The sequence below is a fragment of the Thermobia domestica genome, chromosome 2 (genome assembly GCF_964235325.1).
Source record: "Thermobia domestica chromosome 2, izTheDome1.hap1.1, whole genome shotgun sequence".
Lineage (NCBI taxonomy): Eukaryota > Metazoa > Arthropoda > Insecta > Zygentoma > Lepismatidae > Thermobia > Thermobia domestica.
In genome coordinates, this window is record NC_137455.1 from 143729081 (window position 1) to 143749505 (window position 20425).

General features: G+C 35.2%; 1 protein-coding gene across 9 annotated transcripts in view; it reads right to left on the bottom strand.

Annotated features, from left to right (window-relative positions):
• The window catches only part of cyst (rho guanine nucleotide exchange factor 18 cysts), a 345308-nt gene that overhangs the window by 120957 nt on the left and 203926 nt on the right, over positions 1-20425 (bottom strand). For 8 of the 9 annotated variants that reach the window (XM_081746656.1, XM_081746623.1, XM_081746604.1 and 5 more), the window contains 2 exons: positions 18887-19009; positions 17186-17252 (listed from right to left, as the gene is read on the bottom strand). In XM_081746656.1, the coding sequence (XP_081602782.1) occupies positions 17186-17252; positions 18887-19009 (190 nt within the window). The remainder of the gene's footprint in view (positions 1-17185; positions 17253-18886; positions 19010-20425) is intronic. The other variant, XM_081746637.1, reaches the window with a different exon arrangement.

Genomic DNA, 20425 nt, shown 5'->3' on the forward strand with positions numbered 1-20425 from the left:
TAGTAATAGTAAAAAGTGACTGACTAGCGGAACTATGTTTTCTTAATTTACCCCAGCGAAGCAGATAATTGATGCTAGTGTATTCTAAAACTCAAAAATAGAATTTACAATTCGTTTAAAAATATAGGCTGGAGCAGTCTTTAAAGGTCAGGTACCAACTAGTGAAATAGCCATTTATCGAACGAAAAGAATATGTTTATGGAAATATTATTTGCGAAATATTCAAACCTGTTCCCCAATAGAATAGCATATCAAGCGAAGTGAAATGAAAAAGATCCAAGTGAATCCAACTGCTATCTTCTAGATTTAATTTAAACAGCTAAAATGCTTACTCACTTTGGCCAGTTTATGAACACAAAATGGGAAATTAAAATATTGTAGCAGTTGCCTTACTTTCTTTCCTAGAGTTGGAATTTCCAAAAACGATGGATCACGTGGTCACAGATTTGTAAGGAAGAGTTTAAATGCCGAGTTTCATCTCCCTATGATGAGACATTCATCAGAAAGTCTTTTTTGGAGTATATTTTTAATATTTCCTTTCCTCGCTTAGAACATGTATTGTATGAAAGTAACACGAGAAAAGCCCGGCCAGAGTTAACTAACATGGGAAAACCAGAGTTTGGTAAATGAACTTCGGGGCCATCCTTCGCGAGGCAGTAGTGCACATTTAAAATATTAATATAACAAACTGGAGGAGCGCAATAGTCAGAAATAGTGGAGAAAAGGCGTCCTAAAGATTCTAACTCAGCGCATGTATGACACGACGTATAAAGTTCTCAAGTGACGGCGTGGCAAAGTTAGGATGATCCACGGCTCCAGTGCAGAGTCCTGGGTTCGATTCCTGCTCGAGTGAATTTTTTTTTTTTGTTTTTTGCTTTAACCAATAAAGTATCCATTTTTAACTACAAGTAAAATATTAATTCATCATATGTTTATAATGCATAAAACAATAGAATTGTTCAAATCAGTTGTAACATCTTTGAATATTCTATGTTAACTAGTAATAGAATGTAACCTATTCCGCGTAGTATATTGATGCCACGGGTTGTATTATGAAAAAACATGAAATTTTTGAGTTTTACGTCCCACGTTTATGCCGGCTAGGCTAAAGGAGACGGTGAAGATGAGAAATTAATGAAATGGTGGAATGAAGAAAGTGATAGGAAACGGGAGAACTCCGACGAAACCACGCACATGGTGTATGTCCAGCACAAAGTTCACTTGGCGGGAGCAGGGTTTGAACCCGATACCCCATGCACCAGAGGTGAACGCTCAACCATTGAGTCACCGCGGCCCGGAGTTATATTATGGTTAGCAGAGTCGTTGTGTAAAAAATATTCTTGACGCTTCGTGTCGTATCTGTAAACAGTGTGCGAATTGACCGGACATTTGCAAGAGAGGATGGATTGTACTTCAGACGACAATAGCATGGCAAAGTATGACAGTTGTAGCCAGGGGCGTCATTTAGGGAGAGCAGGAGGGGCAATTACCCCTCAAGAGTTTGAGAAATAAATATCCTTTAATCGATTGTCTACTAATACACTAGAACTAAACGTGAAAGCCTTATGTCGGTGGTGCTCTTGCTCCCTCAATTGAAGTCTGAAATGACGCCGCTGATTACAGCATACATCCAGTATTACCTAAGGGAATTTCTCCCTCATTACCCTTGTAATTCGCACAATGTTCACAAATATAGACACGAAGCGACAAGAACATTTTTTGCACAACGACTGTGCTAACCATAATATAATGCGTGATATCAATATACAACGCGGAATAGGGTACAATTAATTGCTAGTTAACACAGAACATTGAAAGATTTTACAACTGATTTGAATATTTCTATTGTTTTATGCATTATAAGCATATGATGAATTAATATTTTATGGCTACTTTATTGGTTAAAGCAAAAAACAAAAAAGTTGAATCGAGCGAGGATGCAACCCGGAACCATTTGCACGGGGTCGTAGATGCTCCTAACTCTGCCACGTCGTCACTTGATAACTTTACGCGTGGTATCATATGCGAGAGTCGGAATCTTTAAGATGCGTTTTCTCCACTATTTCTGGCTATTGTGCTCTCCCAGTTTGTAATATATACACTTAAATATGCACTACTACCTCGCGAAGGATGAACCCGAAGTTCATTTACCAAAGTCTGCTTTCCCCTTATTAGTCTTGTGAGATACTGTTTTTTAAGCATAAATTTTTCCACCCTCTTTCTCTATGGACTTTAGACGAAAGTAACATAATAAAGCCTTCGTTCGAAAAGGTTGATAATTATGTTTAAAAACTAATTTGAAACGGTTGGAATGTTTTTGTGATGATGCAATAGATAACAAAATAATATGAATAAAACAATTGAAGAAATCCCCTCTACTACTTCTTAAAGTTGGAAATTTTGAAAATGTTAGGATATATGTCTATTTATTTATAATAAGACATTTGTATCGAGTTTCACAGCCGTAACTTGAGAGGCTCTGAGGTATTTTATTATTGGCATAATTTTTTAATCCTTTATCATCTTTAATATACGCGCGTTAATTAAAGTAAAAAAATACAGAACATTGTTAAAAATTACCTATCTTAATATTTTTGTTTTATTGGATCAAAAGATTCAATATATTTTAGGCAAAATTTTCTTGTACGCCTTATACCTGGAGAACTACATATAGTGTAGCCAAACTCATACTATCATTTAACTCAGTATCATTTGCTTATTACGCAAAAAAAAAAAAAAAAAAAAAAAAAAAAAAAAAAAAAAAAAAAAACCGAAAACGAAAACTCGATTTAGAGGCGGCTCATAAATGTTGTGACCCCTGAAAAAAATCTAATATATTTCATTCAATCAAAAGTTTTCTTCTACACCTTTATCTGGAGTTCTACATCTAGTGTAGCCAAACCCAAACTATCACATAACTCAGTGTAATGTGCTTATTCCGTCGAAAATACGAACACTTGATTTAGGGACCATTCAAAAATTTTGTGCCCTTGATTAAGAAACTAGTTATTGGCCAGATCGCAATCTTTTGATTCATTTTTTGGATCATTCCTAAAATTCTTCTTTTATTTTTTTCGTTTCGATTTCGATAGTCAAGGTTGATTTCATTTACGCAATATACTAGTTGAAATGCCGGTTCTTATCACCGGAAGATTACATGTATGGAACATATTTGAAAGGTATATTTGGGAACTCTTCCCCTTTTAGGACGCCCCTATGAATTAAAGTGAGATGATAAAACCTCAGGTAGACGCAAGTCACAAATTCATTTTAAACGATGTAACCTTTTTAAAATTTGGTTATTTTATGAACAGACTATGGGAAACTAGAATAATATGGAAATTGATATCCTCATACTTATAAATCGAAATGTTCAAAAGCGCTGGGACTCATACCAGCTTAGATTTAATAAGGAACTTATATACTGAGTTTCATCTGTTAAACTTGAGTGATTTCCAAGATATATTTTTGGCATACATTTTAAATATCTCTAATCTTTTAGCAAACATATTTTAATGAAAGTAACACGATAATAGCTAGACATAGTTAGCACTGTCTTCCACTTCAATGTTTTATTCATTTATTTATTTATTTTACTTTAATAAGGACGGACACATATACTAAGGAGGGAATCATGATCCAAAGTATACATAAAAATAGAGTATCTTACGAGATCTTTAAGTTAAGAATATGAAAGTCACCGTATATATTCCTAATTTAAAATATATAGGCACTCGTTCTAGTATTTTGAACAATTCCGTTTTCACGTAAGGAAGGAGCAATTTCTACCATGACTTTTTTCGCATTCGAATATAATACAGTCTCATCATGATAGGAAAATTTCTTAAATGTTTAAATTGAAGTTATAAACAGTTAACTCGACATTGCTTTTGTCATGTCAATTTCATTAAAATGCTCTGGGGGGATAGTCGGTTTAAAAATTATGCAATATATATATATATATATATATATATATATATATATATATATATATATATATATATATATATATATATATATATATAGTATATCACGAATATGGACTGATTTGGAATATGGAATCTGGTAAATAAACTCCTTGTTAAAACTCGATGGACACAAGATCCAAAGTTTCCGAAAATTTCGCTTTTAGGATGAAGCTCAACTATTCCTCTATGTTTTCTCAATAAACAGTATAAAATTGCATCGATATTTTCTATTTCACCACGAAAAACGACTCAGCCATTTGAAATGAATTTGTGCACATAGTAAGCACTTGAGTCGAGCTTAGTTTTCATCAGTTTACTTCAATTCAAATACGCATTCTGAGAGGAGAAAGAAGGTCCAAACAACCTTCAAAATATTTTTCAAATAAAACTACTCTTCCCGTACAATGAACGGACATCTTTGCTATTAAAGAAATAAATGTAGAAATTTTACGTTTTTCTCTGAAGCAATCAGATGCAGGTTAAAACACAAGCACGAAATGAACCCTTGATATATAGATTACAGCCTACTATTTCCTAGCGATGGCCAAAATTTTTCGCGATCCGGAATCCAGAAAATTTATTTTCCGGAATCGGTAAGTTTACTTTCCGGAAAAAATTCAATGTCGGAACAATTCCGGAATTTAGAAATATTCCAGACTTCGGAAAAAATACGAAATATGTCCAAAATCGGAATTTTCCGAAATCTAGAATGTTTCCGATTTTACTTTTCGGATTCCGGGAAGTAAAAATTCTGGAATTGGCCATCGCTATTTCCTATTTCAGTTGTACTTATTTTACCGGTAAATTGTATACATACATTAAATAGGATTTATTGTTACGAAGAAAATTTAAAATGAATGAAATCGGGTCTATATGTGATTTAAAGTGGTTCAGGTATATATAATTTAAAGGAATGTTGCGTTCACTTGCGCCTAAGGGGTATCCTTGTGAAAGGAATGGGGGCACTTTGGATTCGATTCAGGCCGATAACCAGCCCAAAAATGTAAAGGGGGTCCGGCTGAAGTTAGGGGAGGCCCGATCCAACCATATTATAGTTCATCACCATATTATAGTTCATTTGCAAGCCTACCGTGAAACTTTTAGGGGGCAGCTAAAATTTAGGGGTGCCGCCCCCCCTAGACCCCCTGGATACGGGCCTGATTCGATTATCGGTGAATGTGCATTTGTTCAAATTAAACGCTAGTCTGTAAGTCTACGTCTTATATAACCTCGGTGCTGGAAGAAGTATTCTAGATGTCATTGAATGAAACTGAGGTATATACATATATACTGTTACTAGTTCTGAAGCTAACTGTGTTGGGTTATTGAAACGCCTGGAGAATACAAGTTCATTATGCACATTCAAAGGTAAAGCTGAAAGAAAACGCCTCTGGCTGTGTTTCGTGTGATATTGTAGGGCTATTAAGTAAGGACTCAATTCACACTACCAAATATCTGATATGACAACCAATCAAAATTCGATAAAAGGGAGTTCGTGTCTAGTAAATGCCACGTAATACATGGGATTTCTTTTAGATAGACATTCCCTTACATTTGAGTGGTAGACGTCATGGAGGAAGCAAGAATTCGTTTCATAACGCTTCTTGACGAAGGTTACAGCGCTAAGCAAGCCGCGGAGCATGTAGGCATTCACCCTAGAACTGGTCAGCGGTGGGCACATAGATATCGTGTTACCGGGGAAACAATTCGTCGTCATGGTAATGGGAGACGCCGAGTTACCACAAACGAGCAAGACCGTCGTCTGGTTGAACAAGCCAAGGAAACTCCCCATTCAAATTCGCGTCAACTGCGACAAGCCGCTGACTTTCCTGGATCACGTCAAACAGCTATTAGGTATCTTCACAGGATTGATGGGCGTCTTACAGGTGCGCAGTATAAGTTCATCTTGGAGAATATTATGCTGCCATCTGTTCGCGAACGTTATCCTGAGGGAGCAATCCACTTTCAACACGACCGGTCACCTGTCCATATGTCACGAGTTGTCCAAGAGTGGCTGGCAGAGCAAAATGATGTAGAGGTAATCAATTGGCCTCCACGCGGAGCAGATCTTAACCCAATAGAAAATGTCTGGGCAGAGGTAAAGAGATGTTTGAGGGAGAAATGGGCTAATGAAGTTCCTAGAACTTCCAATGAGCTCTGGGATTCGATCGTTAATGCTTGGGAAGATCTTGCTACGAATGGCACGGGCTATGTCCGTCGAATGATAGAAAGAATGCCTCGTCGAATGTTAGCGGTTGTTGAAGCAGGTGGTCTCTGGACATTATATTAAGAACGTGTTTAGTTTCAAACAGTCCTCTTAAGGGCTACATTTCATCCATAAAATGTTATGTGAATATGTGATTAAGCATGCAGAAAAAATTGTGATGCAATCATCGAAATATATTTTAAAAAAATAAAATGTGCTTTGAGTGGGATTCGATCTCGCAACCCTCACTACCTAAAGCCGAAACGCTACCTCTACTCTAACCTCTCACTAGCTGTTACGCCTAACAATTCCTTGCACAATTGCTGCCAAGCCGCCAAAATTTCATACATAACATTCCTTCGTAATTAAAAATCATATACAAGAGAGATACCTAATTACTACCATTGTTTGGCATTGTTAAGAAGACGTCTCTTGCATTGAAAACGTAGGGCTTCATTATTGACTGATGAAAAGGAAAATGCAATAGTCGAAAATTGTATTTTCTTTGCAAGTAATTTAAACAAATTCCTATTCATAACCAAACTTGAAATGAAGTTGGGTTGAGTTGACTTTGAGTTTAACGTCCCGTTCAGCAGCGAGGCTATATTAGACGTGGACCTACTAACTCACGTGGAATCCGAACCACATGAGCTCCCACCGGGAATCGAATCCGAGTCTCTACGCCATTAAAATAAAGTGGATTCATATCTCTAAATTAGGATAAATTTCTTAAAGTACTTTTGAAATTCTTAACTAGATTTTCGCGTGTTTCCAAAGCATATTTGATAAACCTTACTGAATTTTGATTATTATCTTTTTTATACTTCTGAACCATACCTATTATTTGGTATCAAATATACAGAATGTTTCAAAACAACACCGATAACGTTTGGGAGGTGATTCCTGAACCAAAACAAGACAAAAAAATATGGACCAACCTGGATTTACAAATGTTTCCTTTCGGAGTTATAGGCTGCCTTAAACATGAAAAAAAAAAAAAAAAAAATGAATTTTAAAGGTCCATAGGTCCAAAACTATGGGACCTACCGTAGTCGCTTTCAAGCCACCTCCGACTGGGATTTCTCCTTGAAGTGAAAACTGTTCCTTCGTGATTATAAGGTTCACGTACGCCTTTTCGACGCAAACGATCCAGTTCGGATTCCCGGTGAGAGCGCATGTGTATCGGAACCCACATTAAGCTGTAGATCTACGTCTCATATAGTCTCAGTGCTCAAAGAGACGACAAACTCAAGATCAGCCATCAAACCGAAAACTTATTTACGTCGCCTTTTCACCCTCATCAAGGAGTATTAAGCGCTTTTTTTTTAAAAAAAAAATATTACATTTACAATCAAACAAATTAACTTGGAGTGCTGTCTTTAAAAATATTTAATTTTAATTTCACATATATATTACACAACTTCGCATAAAATCATACTTGTAGATCTTCATATTGACCAACACTTTTTTAAATCGCCAATTGATATATATTTTTTTATATTATATTAATTATTTAAATTACATTTACGTATAACTTACAGTGCATATGTAGAGTAAACAAAAAAAAGCAATCCTATTATGGTCATTTTTATGCAACAAAACATTGAATGATGATTTTAAAATATTCTGCATTCAATTAGAAGAAATTTTCGATAAAATAATTTTGATACTTTCATACTTGTTTATGTAGTAATGTAACGATTTATCACAGCATTGTGTACAAAAGGAATTAACAAATGTAGCTACTTTTTCTAGAATATTTAAATTAATTTGTTTTGCAAAATTATACAACAAATATAGTTAGCACTAAATGATACATAATAAATAGGAAAGTAATGTCTTATTAAAGTTGCGAGCATGTTGACTAAACTTTTATTAGTTTCATTTTCAGGTTGTGACAATTAAGTTCCTTCTTTTTATTGAAATCTTGCTAATTGTAATATTTGATAAATATAAAAGTTTGAATTATACTTTATGCACACATTCAAATTGAATAGCATTAAATTATTAATATTGAGAAATATTTTTTAGATTAAAAGAGATTGTTGAGTTGAGTTTAAAGTCCCGTTCAGCAGCGAGACTATATAAGACGTGGACCTACTGATTAACGTGAAATCCGAACCACATGAGCTCCCAAAAGGAATCGAACCCGGGCCTCCCACGCTGGATTAAAAGAGAGTTGTTTAAAAAATATCACTAATAAAATGTGAACATAATAATAAATAAAAAAGACTGGTATGCAGGATCTGTTTTCTTTTTTATCATATTACTTTCATTAGAATCGGTATCCTAAGGAAGAAATCGGCTCCAAATTTGTGATAAAAATATAGTATCTTCCGAAACTCTTAAAATAGGCAGATTAAATTTTGTTTATAAACTCCTTTTGAAAAGTAAGATGACACTTGTCCCAATAAAGGGTATGACCCACATGCGAAATTCTTGGCGATCCTTTGTATAGCCATGGTTTAGCCCCTTTGTGATAAAAACGGAAGTATTGTTTTATTAAAATTAATGATATGTTGATTAAGTTTTATTAAAGTTTCATTTTTGCAATGAAACTTTATGACAATGAAGCTGCTACTTTTGATAAAACTCTTGATAATTTTAACACGTCTAAAGGCAAAAATTTGAATTGTTTGCCCATATTTAAATTACTAACATAAAAAAGAATAATATCAAATAACTTTTATTAATAGAAGAGAGGTGTATAACAAAATCTCGCGAACAAACTTTTAAAAATACTGTAGGCACGGAGCTGGAACTAATGATCATCCCAAAAAAAAAAAAAAAAAAAAAAAAAAAAAAAAAAAAGAAAAAGAAAAAAGAGGGCACTAAATCATGCTTTAACAAATCACCCTACTACTTGTTGGAAAACACTATAACGAATAGAGAGAACAATCGTTTCTTAAAAAAAAAGACTATCGGGTATGTGATTTGTACTGATGGTTATGGAAAAATAAAGAATAAAGAGCAAGTGCTAAGTAACTACTCTACAAAGGTAAGTTAAGAGCGAACTACTTGCAGACGCATATAAGGAAACCACTAACACAAAATGCATGATCGTTTAACATATTTTCGAGCTTATTTCTATTTATTCCTTTGTTTACGTGTAAAATGCTTAATATCATTATTAGAGGCAGGGACGTAGTGTCCATTAAGGCTATAAGGCTTAGCCTATCCATTTATTTATACATCAGCCTCAAATGTTGCTTTTGGACATTGATACAATTAATTTTATTAAAATGGATTTATTTTATAATACGCTGTTGAAACATCAAGCGAGTTGAAGCGAAGCTTCTGCAAGAACGCATTGAAGGCTATCGGCGGCTAGCCTTCCGCTTCTCTCATGGATTTGGGAGAATGGGGCGGTGACAACCACTTTCCCGCCACCTTCAGCAGACGAAAATTTCTTGAGCTATACACAAATTCATGATGCAACGAAAGTGGACGAATGTTGCCGAAAGGCTAGCCTTTTGGGTGTTTGGCAAAACAAAACCGACAGGATGCGGTCTTGGAAAAAAGTATAGAACAGAGACTATGAAAAATTTAGAAGCTCACATTCAGTAACGAGTTTTGACCAAGAAAACAAAAAGAGAGACAGAGAGAATAAAAATGTTATATTATTATGAATAGTATTAATACATCAGGGACTTTATTGTGTACTGGTTTGCGTTATCACAGGGCCGGCGCGAGGGGGGTCGAGCCGTGCCACCGCCCAGGGCGGCAAGTCTGATGGGCGGTAAAATTTGAAAAAATAAAAGAATACATGGGCGGCAAAATTTGAGAAAGAAAATAATAAAGGGGCGTCATGTGAAAGTACCGCCCAGGGCGGCAAAACTTCTAGCGCCGGCCCTGCGTTATCACAGCGTAAAATTTACATTTTAGTTTTCGATAATTGACATAGCAGTTATGTTGTATTTTTTGCGTTGCGTTGCGTTGCTATCCTCAAGTTTTTCGAAGATCGATACTGAAGGAGACCTCAGATGAGGTAAAGTTTTCTTTACATACTTTCAATCTAAAAATAGCTTTTTCTGTCAATTGACTGTGAGCTACTGCTCCACTGTTTTCCATTAGTATGCTGATATGTGTTGTCGTGGGTGAAGTGCTTAAGTTTGTCTATGATTTGGAGAAGTTATACCTAAGATCGTCCTATATCTATCCGTTTTTATTTGTTTCTTTGAAACAGTAATAAAGTGTATGTGTGATATGCGAGTATCGCATATGTAAGGAAACCGTATGTGTAAGAGAGATATGAAGCAGAACCTCTCTTATACTTTTTCTTGCATTGTATGAAAAATATATTGCATGAATTAGCATTTTTTTATCAAGCATTACAGCGTAGTCAGAACACTAAGACGTGATCGTTTAAATAAGGGCAAAATGTTTTTTTTTTTTTGGGGGGGGGGATAACTTAAATTCACTTTACACTCATATATACATACAACAAAAATTGCAAGTTTCAGGGGATTGGGCCCCTCCTAGCCACTCTAGCTACGAATCTAATTTCAGCCTACCCATTTCAAAACTTCACGCTACGTTACTGATTAGAGGTATTCCATATGTATAGTAACTAACATTATGACAGATATACTTTGCATTTTTAACAATTTCTGAACATGAATCTTTGAACCTTATGCGCTCTGAACGGAGATTCAAGTAGAAATCTTAAAGATAAAACATGTCTAAAATTTCAAAAGTGAACTTGACTCCCTCGTGCCCTGAATGTGCCAGTTTTCAGTTAAATATCAATTCACACATAGTGTATCATGCCCATGTCATTCCCCTGCCATTATCCGACCGTGTCACTGCCGTGGCCATTGTCACATGTCATGCCGTTCTGTGGCGTGACACTATTTCTTTCTACACCCTTTCCCTTGGTTCGGATCAACTTCGTGTCCCTTCGTGTGCTACGAAGAAAACCGAAGGATCCCGGCCAAACAGTTTCTCTTCAAGCTATCGAGTAAGAGTGATTGAATTATGTAATTGTATTTTATTTATTTATTTACTAAACATATTTCCGATATAGCAAAAATACCATTGTTTTTGTAAAATGTTGATTATTTTCATGAAGCAGAGATAATTTTCTACTTGGCTTTAGAACTATCCCTACTAATTTTTAATCGACATCTAATAGTTTACGTTCAATTTTCTGCCTATTACCTGCATATTACTTGCAGAAACTATGCGGAGTAAATGTTTTTTTTTTATTAGTTACTGTTTTATGAAAGTTTAGTCATATATTAATTAAAATTCCACTATTTGTAAGTTTCTCATTTCGGTTATGAAAATGATTATAAATGAAGCTTCCGCTTTTTATAAAATTCTAGACAGTTTTAATGTTTTAAAGACATAATTCTAAATTATTTGGAATTATTCAAATAAACTAGAATGAAGAGAATAATACTAAGGAGCATTATTAGAACAAAACATTGTTCCTTAAGGAATTCACAGAATCAAGCTTTTCTAAAAAAAAAAAAAAAAAAAAAAAGTTACTATAGGGTATGGGATTCGAAGTGATGATCGTGGAAAAATAAAGTATATAAGGAAGAAGCTTTAACCGACTACTCTACAACGGCATGGTAAAGATTGCAGCTTGGCAGACGCATGTGACGAAACCACTAACACAAAATGCCGGATCGCTTCGCACATTTTGTAACTTATTTCTATTTAGTCGTTTGTTTAAACGTAAAATGCTTAATAGCAATGATTGTTAGAGCTGTGCCACATGTATCGTAACTAACCTTATCACAGATTTACGTTGTATTTCTAACAAAGCATAAAATTCCCTCCCTCTTTGTAAATTTCACTGCGCGTTTGCCACGTTTACGAAAATGGAACTTAGAATTTTTCGATGAAAGTTTCGGAGATTTCTTTTTTTTAATTATAACTTGCTTATTTCTTAATTTTTTATTAAAATATTTTTTGGAAATATGTGTTTTGTTTTTCTGCTTATTTCAAAGAAGAAATGTGACATTTTCTATCACAAGAAAGAGAGTTATTTCTAGTTATGTAATTTCTAAAGACATGCGATAACAATTTTGGACACAAGTGTACATAGAAAGATCACTTAAGAAGTTAATGTAACATACTATACTACAAATCTGTTAAGAAGAGGTGAAGTTTTCACCTAGTAGTATACAACAGGAGAGTACTTCCACAAAGTAATAGTCAATAGGTTTATGGTAATTTTTTTCGTTGAATTTCATGATTTAGTTAAAACAACGTCTTTCAGATGAAAGCTCCAATTTTCAAAAGTTTTCTCCTCTGATGTAAGGATAAGAGAACCTACTACATGATCTCGTTCACTTCAATATTAATATCAAGCTTTTTTCCCACAATATCGTCTATACCATTCTTTGCTCTTCCAAGACTTTCGTTGTGAATCAAACTTTCTTCTCTCAACAATTTCTTCCAAGCTTAATTCTATCTTTTTCTCCTACTGCCATGATGTTTGTAGAGTAACGCTACACCTTCCACATAAACAACAATTTACACAGATTCGATGTCTCTTGACTCGTATATATTATGATGACTATAGTTTTTGAACAATAATGCCTTTTTATGCATATTTTCCATCAGCATTGATATATTGATTGAAAACACTCCCTCAATCGTTACATTTCTAAGAAGAGAAAGATATTTTTATCTTTACCAGCTTTCTGAGATATCTTATTCTCTTTATTTTCACCGAGAAATCTGTTATAAGAATTTTTATTTTTGAAATCAATAAACCCAAAAACGTACTCAACTTGCTCTTCTGTATCGTTAAGCTAAGTTAAAGCAAACAAGTTAAATGTCGAACTTTTGTTGACAACTGTTAGTATTTTCAAGACACAGGAAAAAAATCAGTGGATAGAAAAAAAATGAGAGTAAGTTACATATAAATTTAAAAAATGGAAGTATTTACGCTAGTGATTAAATCTGCTCCCACACAATATACATATTTGAAATCTTTATTCTTCTTTTACGTTGGTCACAGTGGTAAACATGTCAATAATGTTATTTCATCTGTCCAGGAATACAATGTAGAAACTGGATCAAGTTGGCTAAGGACAAAAAAGCCAATGGAGAGCTTTGTGAACGCCACTGGGCCTCCGGGTTTCACAGGCCATAGAGTTAGTTTAAAATTAGTTCATATGTTTTTAATGAATGCATGATATGTACTTCATGGTTCTATAATTAGAATATTGGTATGAACAGTGCAAGTTAATTTCTTTTTTCCTTATGAAGTTAGGTATTTTCTCACTTGACGAGTATTTTAGGTGGTGTTTCTACATTTCTGACGCTTTTCCATATCCTCGATTAACAGCTGTACTACGAATGTTCTTATACGTGTTGATCTTTTATGTACAGAGAAACTATATTCAAGAATTTAAATTGAACTAAATAACTTTCGTGATCCTTACACTTAAAAACAAAACTGCTTCTCTTTTGCCAACAAACAAGGATTCTACTTAATTCTCTTTTCTTAACATTTCTTTACTCCACATTTCATTTATTCTTGTGGAATGAAAGTAGTCAGAGAAGATTTTCTTATACAAAAGTTTGATGATCACAACCTCATGAGTTACTTGGAAGTAATCACTTAATAAAAATCTGTCAGTCGTACATGCTAGCTACACAAGTGTCCAAAACTTCTTAAGCATAATACAAGAAGCTGCCTGTGAAGTACGGAAATGGAATCGCGAGCACAGGAATTGTGGTGGATGGCGTGTATTGCTTGTGAGGAGCATATGACCGGCTATGACAAACGTCCGCCTGGTTCCCTATGGGAAGAAATCGAACACTAGCGCTTGAATTCGAAATAGGCGCATTCCTTGTGTGCAGTGAGTCAAGTGTTGTAGTGAGTGGTGGGTACTGCTGAGTTGAATGTGCCAATCAATAGATTAATGGAGTATACAGAAAGACGTCATTTGGATGTGTTTACCAAAGGCCTGATCATCAGGCGTTTGGAAAATGGTGACGCTCATAGAGAAGTAGCACGAGCAATCAATGTCACAAAGTGTCGTGTCTAGGTTGGGGAAACAGTTTATCGACACTGGAGATATTCGCCGTAGGCCCAGCGTAGGACGTCCACGAGTGACAGCTCCACAACAGGACCGATACTTATCCGTAACTGGGCGTCGGAACTGGACCATGCCTGCAAGACAATTGTCAGCGGAGCTCGCAGCCGCCTCAGGGGGTGAGAGTGTCACGCCAGAGAGTGCACCGGAGACTGACAGCCAGCGGTCTGTATGCCCGACGACCAGCAACATGCGCTCTACTGATTTAGGCACACAAAAGGGTTCGTTTACAGCGGTGTCGAGAACATCACCAGCGGACCCTTAATGAATGGGGCGGCGTAATGTTCACGGACAAATCCCGACACAGTTCCTAGAGCGACTCCCATCACACTCTGATCTGGCGCGAACAGAGAACTAGCTTACATCCCCGGAACATTGGGGAAAAAGAATCGGTATGGTAGTAGTGACGTACTTGTCTGGGCAGGCATTATGATGAATGGTTGTACTGACCTGCACATCTTCGATGCTGGGTCCATCAATGGCCAGAGGTACTGAGGCGAGATTTTGCATGCCCATGTGCAACTCTTCACGGGCGCAGTTAGAACACAGTTTCTGCTCATGGATGACCATGCCCTTCCCCATCGAGCCAAACTGGTGGAAGAATACCTAGATACGGAAGACATCCAATGTATCGGGTGACCAGCGCGATCTCTTGATCTAAACCAGACTGAATATGCGTGGGACGCATTAGGGCGACGTGTTGAAACCTGTCAGCCGTCCCCAGGACACACCAGGAGCTCTGTACTGCTCTTCGTGAGAAGTAGAATCAGCTACCCTAAGAGCTCTTGAACAATCTGATCTTGAGCATGGAACGTCGTTGCCGGACATGTATGGCTGTTCGGGGTGACCATATCCCATTTTAATCTGTTTTCGATGCCGCTAGTGCGTCTTACAGTGTTTTTGCGGTATATGTATTTTGGTACCAAGTTTTGAGTTTGTGTTGTGTTTTTATCACGTTTTATCATGTTTTCTTTCAAATTTGGCCTGTTTCGTGTTAGTGTGGCCTTTACGTGTGATATGTTGGTACGGTGATTCCATTTGGTGTGACTACTTTAAGTTCTTCGTGCCCTATGTACTCGAACAGTCATTATGCTTAAGTCTTGGACACTTGTATAGTTACACTATTCATTCAGCAGGAGGTTATACGAGACGTGGACCTACAGTTAAACAGAGCTCCCACCGATAATCGAATTCGGGTCTTCCGCACAAAAGACGCGTATGATACCCACATAGCCATGACGGAGCTCCCCACAAGATGTTATATGCATCTAAAAATACGTATTTTAAAAAAAAAAAAGATTAAGTAAATTTAGGTATCCTGTCTATTGGAAAAAGAGAAACAGTTTTGTTTTTAAAAGTATCCAGAAACTATAATTTATCTACTTGTCTTCAAGGAACATTGAGATAAGAAAACTTAAATATTCCTTACGTTCACTAAGTACTTACATTATACTTATATTAACATCGCTCAGCGAAGATACTAGAAATAACACTTCTGACGAAGATAGGATCATTTTTGACCCATTAATATTTTTTTATAAGGAAAACATAGTATTATTACTAGATTTTCAATTAATTTAAAGATATTAGTTATGAGCACATTGCTTTTCAGTGGCGGATCTAGAAGGTAAAATGTGGGGGACAGCCAGAACCCAGATTATGATAGCTTACTATAAACTTTCAAAAATGTATCAGTAATATCTTCAATTATTTTTTGTCACTCAAAAAACTAGGGGGCTAGGCTCCCCAGTCCAGGCTATACCCACCACTAGTCCCACCCAGTTTGATATTTACTCTGACAGGCAGTGTTATCAGTTCGTGAAGGGAAATTTCCCGTCCGTAGACATGAAATTTTCCAATACGGATCAATGTTTCTCGCAAATAAATAATGCACACAAACACACTCAGATATGAATACATACAAAAGGTGTATCATACATTTCCATTGGTACATATTTGAAAGAAAATTATCTCGTATCCTACATATTTGGAAGGAAATATCCCACATTGCCGCCATTGATATGAATTTCCCATTTTGTGGGAACTTTTTGCCACCTAGCAAGACTGCTGACATGTTTGAGCATGCTAAGGGAATGAGTAAGTAATAGAAATGATCATGTAGAGTGAGATAAATGGTAACAAATCAGACGGTGTGAGGAAGACAAGATAAATAAAATATCCTTCACGTAAACAGCAGAGACAGGCCATTCAAGATCCAGACAAAGAATTGTTTATTTGTGGTTGACAAACAAAGAATGCTAGGGTAATGGAAATGCTATTGCATAGTAAATAGGTTAAAAGAAGCATACCTAGGCCGATGAGCGAAAAAAGGAAGAAGAAATAGGAAAAAAGTTAAAGAAAACATTTATGGGTCAAAAATGACCCGATCTCCGTTGGGCGAGAGTTAAAGAAATTAATTTTGGCAGAGTCATTCCATACTTAAAAATATATATTTATTGAGTTTAACATTGCTGAACTAGGTACGTATAAATAGCATGACTTCGAAATGTTTTAAGATATTCACAATAAAATGGTCTTTAGTAAAATTATTACATGCGTGTGATCGATCTTAATTGGCATTGCTGAGCATAACGTAGAATCTGCTATATTCCGGTTTATTTATTATATATCACCCACAAATTACACATCCTGTCAAAAGTATTCCAAAAATTAGGAAGACTTGTGTCATAGGCCACAAATAGGCTTTATCAACCCTTGACTTTTTGTCCAATGTTTCCGCTATTCTAGTTGTAGGAACCTTATATGTGTTCTTTCCTTTTTCATTGAAGTTTCTTAACGAATTTTCCAACAAAAGAATTCTATAATGAAATTATATTCAAGATGTGAAGTCAATTTCTTGACAATAATAAAACCATATCAAGATATAATCTAAATTTCTTCTTAATACCATAAAGGAAATGTAGATCTTCGGTCATAATAAAACAAACCTTCTTTTTTCTGAAGAAAATGCTTCCTCTTTTCGGCCTCTTTACAGAGTGGTGATCGTATGTTGTACTGTAAATATAGAAAGACACATTTTAATCGTTGTAATTTCTGGAAATTACATGTTATAAATTTCTAGTCTAAACTTGGTTAGTTTAACCTCGTGTCGCTTTCAAGTCGTCATAAAATTTAAACTATGAGGACTTGTATGACAAATACGACATGTATTTTTAAAAGAAACAGAGAAGACAACAACGGAACTTTATTTCTATAGATCTAACTTTTGATTGCAAGTATTTGTAAAGTTTTAATATATACAGAAGAAAGAGAGAATTATATCGTGTGCGAAGTACTACACACAGAAACAGTACCAAGAATGAAATCATAGTAATCATTTTAATCTAGAAACAAAGATTTAATTTATATAAGCGAATGGAAGCAGCCATTTTGTTTATAGAACTGGGAAAAAGGAACTATATATTAGTTCCATTCAGTATCTGCATTCCTTCCCTCTCCCTCTTTCTTTTGCTCGCAATGGAAATAGAAAGAGTTCGAAGAAAGATACTTTTCTCCACACTTAACATATACAATTAACACATAAAGACTGCCATGTTACAAATGCAGAAAAAATTAAATTATAATTAAGTACTTGCTTTACTGAAGTCAGTTTAAGTCAATTTGTAGAAGTATCGACTTGAAGAAGTAACTATACTAATCTCTCAAAATGATTATGTCTTAGAAGGTATCAGAAAGAAAACTGTTTGTAGCAATCAAAAGTGAACGTATTAAGAGATAGCTCTGGGAGTTTTGATTTTTCTGGAGATTTTCAGATGTGATTCAAATAATAATAGTTAATATTATGGTTTATGTGTGCGTACCATGTAATGCCTCCTAAACGAAAACCTGCAATACAAATTTTCCTACCAGACACTTCGAAGTAACATGAATGAGTTTTATCCGCAGATTTGATTTAAGCCATCTATTAAATGGGTACAGGAAAATAATATATCACTTCCGATAAGAGACTAAATGTTTCCTTTATATCAGCTGATTCATTTCTCAGAATATCAAACTCTCCTACCGCTATTGTTTTGACTATACACATATACCTATAATTATATTTAAATTCGAATAGCTATTATTACAAGAAATGAAAGTCTGCCTTCTTTTAAAAGCTTTCTTCCCAATGGAAGCATGCTTTGATAATAAGCTGGCAAGAAAAGCTTGTATGAGACTAACACGCATCTTTGCTGCAATCCTACCTACGAATACGAGTACAGAGCTTCTCATAAACAGCTGTTCTATTTCTATTTGAATCTGTCTGTATGTTAGCTTTCGAAAAATGGATGAATCTATGCAGCGCAACTTGTTCAGAAGGAGGGGGGGGGGGGGGAAGGCAAAGTTACACAAATTCCTGATAAGTTAATGTTAGAATTACAATCACGGTGTACAATCACGAGGAGGACATTCTTACACAAAGTACAGTAATAAAATAATTTGTCGTACTTTGTAACTTATTTAGAACAGAGGGAAGAGGCATTATGTACATCGCAAAACAAAATGTGTATTGCATAAAGTGTAAGGTAAACCCAGAAAAATATTTTTTTTTTTTTGACACATATAGCGTACGAATACTTGAAAGATTGAATTCATTACATGACAATGTGCGTTACCTCTATATAAAAGCAGACTGACAGGGTACTCACTCATTCAGGTATTCTTCATATATTAGGTTGCTTGGAGGTGCAAAATGCGTGACAGCTGGGTCAACAACAGCAGTGATAACCTCATCCTCTGTTTCACTCTCAGTGCCACTAGGTCGTTGGCATCTGCAGTGCCACAAACACAAAAAAGCAAGCAAACTCAGCAAACAAAATAATAATTTAAAAAGGAAACTCCATTTCAGCAATACATATTCCTACATCTAGCAGTTCATTGAGAGATCAGAAATAAAAGCTGGTAGAAGCAAGCATTCATACGTAATTATCACCTCCGCAAAATATCAATCAAGCATTTCTGTGAAATCTTATACTACATACTCAGTCATTCTAAACATACGCACACACACATAGGAATGAAACTAAAGGAATCATACATAGAAATGTGAGAAAACTAACTGAAATATAGCAAATAAATTACCTGAAATGTTCACGAAATAGCACCATATAAAGATACCTACAATCTAGTTAAAGCATTCCGTAATCATTTCAAGTTAGATAATTATCGCATCTTATAGCAGACAATTATATTCTTTCATCATACTTTCCGCCGCTTTAATTAGCAACGTACTCATTAGTTTTTTCCTTTCTACCCTCTTTTTCTCACAAAGGGTTTTCCTCTATAACATTTAAGTTTCGGGAAAAGGTGAAAGCTACTTAGACTGACTATAATACGATTGATCCGTAACACTGAAAACTAAACAGAACATTGAAAGTATGAATCAGAAGGCTGTTCTTCATTCTACAACTAAACTGCATAGCATGGCTTTTCTCAATGAAACAAAAGTTTTGGAGAAACAAATGCTTATAAATGAGAACTGAAGGGCATGTCTTTAATGTATTGTCGTAGTTGTCTGAAGTAGAAAGTTACAGAGAAATTTACAGTGTGAATACAAAACCTTTTGTTAAAGATGAATACGCTTGATTGTCCAAGTAGCGCAAGAAGTGAAAAATAAATAAATAAATAAATAAAAAGTTGAATTTAGAACTTTCTCAAGGGTCGTTGTCAGTGCTGAACTCGATGTTACTTAGTGGAAATTCTTCTTTAAAAAATTCTTCTAAATTTAATACCATACTGAAAACTTTTATTTAATCTTTTTTTTTTTTTTTTTCAAGTAGATATTCTTCCCTTGTTCTGTTTTCCGTATTCCTCTATTCTCTACTGAAATCAAATTGTCCCAACCTGAACAACGTATCTCATTGTTGTTTAATATATGGCAATTACTTGTATTCAGAAAATAATCATTCAGGATATTTAACATAGATTCTCTGCATTCCAATTGGTCTAATCAGTGTAACGAGGATTATAACAAACGAGCTCGTTCTCGAGATTCTATATCAGTCTATTAGGAAATTGACCCAACAGATGGGATACTCTAATCATACTGTCACCAGGCACCTTAACTTGATAGTTAAGGTTCTAAGACTCATGCACAGATACTTTTATTTATTTTTTGTCGTATCGTTGCCGATGACAAAAAATGGTGTTTTGCGTCAATATGAAGCAAACACCTCTAGCTAAGGTGT